Source organism: Eurypyga helias, unplaced genomic scaffold (genome assembly GCF_000690775.1).
Source record: "Eurypyga helias isolate BGI_N326 unplaced genomic scaffold, ASM69077v1 scaffold9191, whole genome shotgun sequence".
In the NCBI taxonomy this organism is placed as follows: Eukaryota; Metazoa; Chordata; class Aves; order Eurypygiformes; family Eurypygidae; genus Eurypyga; species Eurypyga helias.
This window is the reverse complement of record NW_010231503.1, coordinates 21,798-28,709: the sequence shown is the minus strand read 5'-3', so window position 1 is coordinate 28,709 and position 6,912 is coordinate 21,798. Positions and strand designations below refer to the sequence as shown.

Here is a 6,912-nt window from a genome sequence, read left to right as displayed (position 1 = left end):
GTAATTCTGGCTGTGTCTCACAGGACTCCAGGGTTTTCAGGATCACATTTCTGGATACCCAGCCGGAGGCATTGGTCAGCACTGGGGTTTTGCACACCCTGCTGCTCTGGGTGCTGTCACAGGGGAAAACACATGGGCATGTAAAGACAAACGGACACAGGGGCCGACAGTCTCCTCTGACGGAGTGTGACCTGGGTACGGGAGTGTCAGTCACTTAGAGCAACCAAGTCGACTCCTCTCCTGGACAGGAAGCCCTTGCTCGCAGGGGTGGTCCAGCAAGCGGTATGGGGCGGGCATTAGTAGGGGTCAGGGGCCGAAGTGCCGTGAAACTCCCCATAAAACACTCTCGCTGGCCAAGCGGGAGCAGCCCTGGAGGGGAGGTGGGCGGGCACCGTGGCAGCGGTTTGCCCGCAACCTTCCTCACCTCCCCCGTGTTTTCTGCAGCCGGGCAGCTGTCGACGGACGACCTGAATTCCCTCATTGCTCACGCCCATCGGCGCATCGACCAGTTAAACAAGGAGCTGGCAGAGCAGCGCGTGAGGGAGCAGCAGCACATCGAGTCGGCCCTGGAGAAGCAGAAACTGGAAGATAAAAAAGCATTTGAGGCAGCCGTGGCCAAGGCGCTGGAGCGTCACAAGAGTGAGATTGAAACGGCACAGGAGAAGAAGGTAACGGGCCGTTCGCTCTGGCTCCAAAGGGGTGTGGAGGAGCTGGAAAAGCAAAACCGGGGTGTTCCAAGTGATGGGAGACCGATAGGGCAATCCCCGGCTGTGCGTGGAAAGGAGATGCTGAGGAAGGAAACGTGAGCGACGTTAGAATGGTAACATCGGTGAAAATGCAGCAAAATGGGGAACGACTTCTTCATGTTTCCCGGCTGCTGCGGGCGATGGGTTTGCTGGCTCCAAACACGTGTGATCTGACCCAGTGTGCCCATCCTAGGGTTACGCAGTCCCTCTGTCCTGCCGCCGGGAGCTTGCTCCGTGTTCTGCTCTTTGCCGGTGGGTTGGGATTTGATTTCTTTCCAAAGGACGATGCCAGGCCCTCAGAATCTCAGTGCTGGTTCGGACACCAGGCAAGTGCAGATGGCAGGTGTAGGAATGTGGGCAGCCGGGGCTTTACCTTCCGAGATGCCGTACTGCAGATGGACGCGTGCCAGATCCTCCTGCTGTTCCCACCCCCCTGCCTCTGGAAGTGACGTCCAACACTGGCCCTCACTCAGCCGGCAATTCCGCACTGGCGGGAGGGAGGCTGAGGCTTTCACCAGCGGCCTGTTTGTTCAAAGCACTGCGGTGAGGGCGCTAATTTAGAGCTCTCTTTAGGTTGATCTGTCATCTTTGTGTGTAAGGGAGGGTTGGGAACGACACAACCCTCTTCATTAAAAACCAGAAAAGGCAAAAAGCTGTTCAGCGGCTCCTAAATAAACCTGCGCTCTCGGAAGTGGCTGTCTTGCCCAAGATCAGGTAAAAAGGGATGTTACTGTTACATTAAACCATGTCCGACGCAGTATTTACAGCACGTAGGGAAAAGGTAAAGCCTGTTTGGTTTGGAAGGTGCTTTGCAGCCTCCTGAGACAGTGAGCACGCTGGTGTCTCTCTTCTCTACAGCATCTGGATAACCGCCAGGTACTGGCACTGGAGCTGTTCCTCCAAGTCCTTAGGAAAGGGTTCAGCTGTAAGAACAGACCTTGACAGTTCAGATGAAACAGGGGCTCTGTGTGTGCAGGTCGAAGAGGTCCGAGAGGTGATGGAGAGCGAAATGAGGACCCAGCTCCGGCGCCAGGCTGCGGCCCACACAGACCATCTGAGAGATGTCCTGAAGATCCAGGAGCAGGAACTAAAAGTGGAATTTGAGCAGGTAAGGGAGAAGAGCCTGAACTGCGGGCTGGGTCGGGAAGCCTGCTCACCTTGAAGAGATGAAATAAAGTGCCTGGACCCGGGGGTGTGTTTTATTCAAAGAATCACAGACGGGTTTGGGTGGGAAGGACCTTAGAGACCATCCAGTTCCAACCCCCCTGCCATGGGCAGGGACACCTTCCACTAGACCAGGTTGCTCAAAGCCTCATCCAGCCTGGCCTTGAACCCTTCCAGGGATGGAGCATCCACAGCTTCTCTGGGCAACCTGTTCCAGTGCCTCACCACCCTCTCCAGGAAGAACTTCTTCCTGATATCCAATATAACCCTTCCCGCTTTCAATTTAAACCCGTTCCCCCTTGTCCTGTCACTACAGGCCCTTATAAAAAGTCCCCCCCAGCTTCCTTGTAGCCCCTTCAGGTACTGGAAGGTGCTATAAGGTCTTCAGACTTGTCTTTAAAAGTTTTGCTGCAGGTGAGAAATTACAGACAGTTACGAGTGCGGTAACTTAAATTCTGCCCAGTACGGTTTCTTACTGGTACATTGTGTTTACTATATATGCTGTCCTGAGCAAGAACAAGGGTTTTCTAGAAATCTATCTTAAAAAATAAGTTAAATAAGATATATCAGAGCAGAAAACACTGTTCTGTCGCTTTGTTTCAGAACTTATCAGAGAAACTCAGCGAACAAGAAATGCAGTTCCGACGCCTCACGCAGGAGCAGCTCGACAACTTCACGCTGGATATCAACACGGCCTACGCCAGGCTGAAAGGGATCGAGCAGGCAGTCGAGAGTGAGCACGGGGGCTGAAGGCGCGATCCCCCAAGGCCCGTTACCCAAACCCGGGTGCCTCAGGCCAGGGGGCACGTAGCTCAGGGGCCCGGGTGTGCTGGACGCCGAGCAGCCAGCGAAGCCCAGCTGCACGAGCCCGAGGCGCTCGGCTTGGTCCGACCCTGAACAGCAGGACAGACCTGCTTTGAGATCGAGCACCGAGGGGGCGGCCACGTGCGAGAGCAGGGTGTTCAGAGGCACGGCTTATGCTGCTGGGGTTCAAAACTCGCCCCGACCACGCGCACCCCACTGAGAGGCCTCTTCTCGGGTTGTTTTGCAGGTCATGCCGTAGCAGAAGAGGAAGCCCGGAAGGCCCATCAGCTGTGGCTGTCCGTGGAAGCGCTCCGATACTGCATGAGGACGGCCTCTGGGGACAGTCCCACGGAACCGCTGGAGAGCGCGGTGAAGGCCATCAAGGCCAGCTGTTCCGACAATGCCTTCACAGAAGCCTTAACAGCCGCTCTCCCCAGGGAGTCCCTGACGCGGGGAGTGTACAGCGAAGAGGCCCTCAGAGCACGTTTCTACACGGTCCAAAAACTGGCCAAACGCGTGGCTATGATCGATGAAACGAGAAACAGCTTGTACCAGTACTTCCTGTCCTACTTGCAGTCGCTGCTGGTCTTTCACCCTCAGCAGCTGAAGCCGCCCACCGAGCTCAGCCCCGCCGACCTCGACACGTTTAAGCTACTGTCTTACGCGGCGTACTGCGTCGAGCGCGGCGACCTGGAGCTGGCAGCTAAGTTCGTCAACCAGCTGAGAGGCGAGTCCAGGCGCGTGGCACACGACTGGCTGGCCGAAGCTCGCACCACCCTAGAAACCAAACAGATCGTGGAGATCTTGACGGCGTATGCCAGCGCCGTGGGGTTAGGCACAACTCAAGTGCAGTGAGCTGGGACGGCAATCCAGCAAGAGTTTGTGCCGGAAGGAAATCCTGTGGGATTTCTTTTCCCCGAGGGTTGCAAACCGAGCTGCTGGGGCAGGGGCTGGAAGCGCTAGATCAAAGCACGGGTACCGCCTCGTCTCCTCGCACTGTATTTAACTTCACCCCGTTGTACTTGTGTTGGGTTTGAGTTACCATGACGACCAACTTCGGGAAGCTTCTCTACAACTGGTGTAAGAATTTTGTTTCCCCATCTGACCAGGCGGGTTCGTGATCCAACCAAAACCATGTCTGTACCCTGCCCTTAATGATTTGCCACTTGATCAGCTGAATAAAACGAGACTTCAACCACTTTCTCCTCCTGTTCAGTCTCCTGTTTAACCATCAGCTACCGCTGGGCAGCACAACAGCCTCTCTCCCTGGCCTGGAGGAGTTAACACTCACCTGGTTTACTCCTCTCAAGGAGCACGATTTCACTGATGTGATCATGGAATCACAGGCTGCTTTGGGCTGGAAGGGACCTTAAAGACCATCTAGTTCCAACCCCCCTGCCATGGGCAGGGACACCTTGCACTAGACCAGGTTGCTCAAAGCCTCATCCAGCCTGGCCTTGAACACTTCCAGGGATGGGGCATCCACAGCTTCTCTGGGCAACCTGTGCCAGTGCCTCCCCAGCCTCTCCGGGAAGAACTTCTTCCTGATATCTAATCTAAACCTCCCCACTTTCAATTTAAACCCGTTACCCCTTGTCCTGTCAGCTTGATCCTGCAGCTGCAGGAAGATCCCTCTACACGTACCGGGTTACGCAGGCAGAACCCCAGTGGTGTCAGAGCACGTATTCCCGTGGGCTTTACCCCGGTACGCTGCTGGTCAGACCGCTCTGGGGTAGTTTTCAACCAGGTATTTCTGTCTCAAAGCCAGGCTTTGGCTCAGCCATGAGAGCTCACATCAAGACCAGGATCCACCCTTCCTTCCTTCCTTCTCTTACCTTTCCCGCAATTCTTGCCGTCAGTCAGGAAAGACTGATCCAACTTGGGCAGTACCCACTTGCTGCAGTGAGTGGCTGCAGCTTTGTCTGCTGGCTGGTCTGGTTTTAAACTGCCCAAGAGGGTATCCCCACCCCCACAGGCCCCTGATCACTGAAGCGTTAGCCCTGCGCTCCTGGAGCAGGCACACGTGCCTCTGGAGCAGACCTTGCCTTCAGGCAGCTTTACTCCCACCCCTTCCGTATCCCGAGGAACACATGACTTTATTTGCCTTTCAGCTGTGGTTTGTTCTACCTCTGGAGCTGGAGTTCCGCAACTCCGTTCCTGAATGATCCCGCAGCTGCTCTCTGCTGCTGAAGAGCTCTGGTCCTGCAGCATCAAACACATCAAGGGCTCGCTTTTCACAAAGCAAAGCAGCTGTTAACTCCTCACTACGCTGTGGTTTAGTTCTCTCCTCCTCTGCCTGGTCCAGAGAACCACCTCAAAATCCCTTCAGGCTTCCTCCAGACGGAGGACGGCCGCACAGTGCTGCGAGGCCAGTTATCGGCAAGGCAAGGGGACAGCCCAGTCATCATCTTCCCAGCCACCTCGCTGCCTTTACTGCCCAGAGCGGCAGCACTTCGCCATCAACAGCTTTTGCCCAGGGATTACCGGAATACGGCCCCGTTTTACGTCAGCCGTTTATTAGATGCCGTCTCCAGCTGTACAAACTGCAGCTTTTTAACATCTACAGTCCAGAGGCTGTTCCAAAACAGCTAAAGGGATGAGGAGCGACACCACAGGTGACAAGTACTGCATCACTTACAGCCTTCACACACAGAGTGAACATCGTACTGAAGTAGTTCGTTAAAGTCAGCTGGAAAAGAACTGAATCCAGCGCAGGCTGACGCGGCAGAAGAGACATCTCGCTCAGCTGAGAAGGTCTGGTACCGGAAGCAGCCCTGCTCTCGCTGTAGCCCTCCCGTACCTCAGCCCAGGCTGCAGCAGCCAGGTGTGAGCTACGTCACGCAGGCAGCGGTGCGGGACGGACTTGGTGTAGCCCACACGGTGTCTGAAGTCACCAGGAATATTAAAGAGGAGAGTTTCTGGCTTGCTCCAGAGAGGACAATGTGCTCGTGCCAAGCTGGTCCCGTATGGGAATGCTCGGGAGTGCTCAGCAGCACCTCACAGAAGCCGTCCCGCCGTTGATTTCACTTCTCTCAGACTCCTCCAGGCAGCCCAGCAGCGGTTGCTCCCAGTTTTCCAGAGGGGAAGGCAAAAGGGACAGCTAGTCACGGTCACTGTCACTGTCGCTGTCGCTGTCACTGTCTGACTTGATACTCTCCAGTGTCTTCCTGCAGATGGAACACAGTCCAGTCATCAGCCACCAGACTGCGGCTTTTGCTTGAAAAGAGACAGCCAAAACACAGGGTAACCCCCTCCAAAGGGAACACCATGGGCTGTCCAATGCCTGTTCTCAAAGAACAGGTCCCTCACCCCTTGGGAGAAGCACACCTTCTGCAGGCTACTTCAGCTGCCCAGGAAGTGGTGTGCCAGCTCTCAAGGGTTCTGGACTTCATTTATCCCTCCCCTTGGGCCAAACTGTGGTGCTCACGGCGCAGCCCACCACCTCAGCTTGACGCATCAGCTCAGAACGGAACCGTGGCGGCTGGCTGGGTGCGCCAAAGGTAGACCACGGGTCTCAGAACCCGTGAAACACATGCAGGGCCGTCCTGTACCACTTCCTACTTTTCCTTGCCTGAAGTGAGCGTCTTTTAGGTGGGCAGACCCAGCTGGGAAGGGATTCTGTGAAGGAAAGGCCACAGCAAGATCTGAGCAGTGGATAAGGCTAACCCCATCACGGAAAGGTGCCTTCCCTCCCAGGTGGGATGGATACAGCATGGATCAAAACCGAGGGGTTATTTTGGGGGTGTGAAAGGACCAGAGTCAAGACAAAGGTACATCGCTCTGAGAGCCAGCTCTCTGACGCCTTGGTGGGGGAGCCTTTCCATGGGAACTGCCCCTCTGACACCCTGCCCGCTACACTCCTTCAGCAGTATCACGGAGTACGCCTACTTACTTCTGCGTTTCAGAGAGTTCAAATTCCTTTTCCGTTCTGCTTCTGAGCTTTTCGGATGAAGGCAGGCCGAGAGTCGCTGCCAGCTTTACCAGCCTGATTGCGTCGTCCGGGCAGTTGGTTTGTTTGGCACAGTTCAGCAGCTCCTCCATCACCTGGTCACTGCAAAAGCCACAGCAAAGTGTTCGTGGGGCCCCAGGGCTGTTAACTACAGCGGGTGCTTTGGAGAGGGAGAGGGGGCGACAGGCTTCCAGATGCCTGAGCCGTCCCAATCCTGCTCCTGTTGAAGCAATTAGGAATTAGGAGGCC

General features: G+C 55.5%; 2 protein-coding genes across 2 annotated transcripts in view; one reads left to right on the top strand and one right to left on the bottom strand.

Annotated features, from left to right (window-relative positions):
* IMMT (inner membrane protein, mitochondrial) overlaps window positions 1-3,578 on the top strand; it is an 18,095-nt gene extending 14,517 nt beyond the window's left edge. Inside the window, exons 12-15 of the mRNA XM_010161102.1 lie at window positions 445-668; window positions 1,723-1,854; window positions 2,514-2,643; window positions 2,962-3,578. Coding sequence (XP_010159404.1) covers window positions 445-668; window positions 1,723-1,854; window positions 2,514-2,643; window positions 2,962-3,569 — 1,094 coding nt within the window. The 3' untranslated portion in view covers window positions 3,570-3,578. The remainder of the gene's footprint in view (window positions 1-444; window positions 669-1,722; window positions 1,855-2,513; window positions 2,644-2,961) is intronic.
* A 2,236-nt stretch (window positions 3,579-5,814) lies between these two features.
* PTCD3 (pentatricopeptide repeat domain 3) overlaps window positions 5,815-6,912 on the bottom strand; it is a 21,695-nt gene continuing 20,597 nt past the window's right edge. The window contains exons 23-24 of the mRNA XM_010161101.1: window positions 6,607-6,765; window positions 5,815-5,881 (exon numbers count right to left, since the gene is read on the bottom strand). Coding sequence (XP_010159403.1) covers window positions 5,815-5,881; window positions 6,607-6,765 — 226 coding nt within the window. The remainder of the gene's footprint in view (window positions 5,882-6,606; window positions 6,766-6,912) is intronic.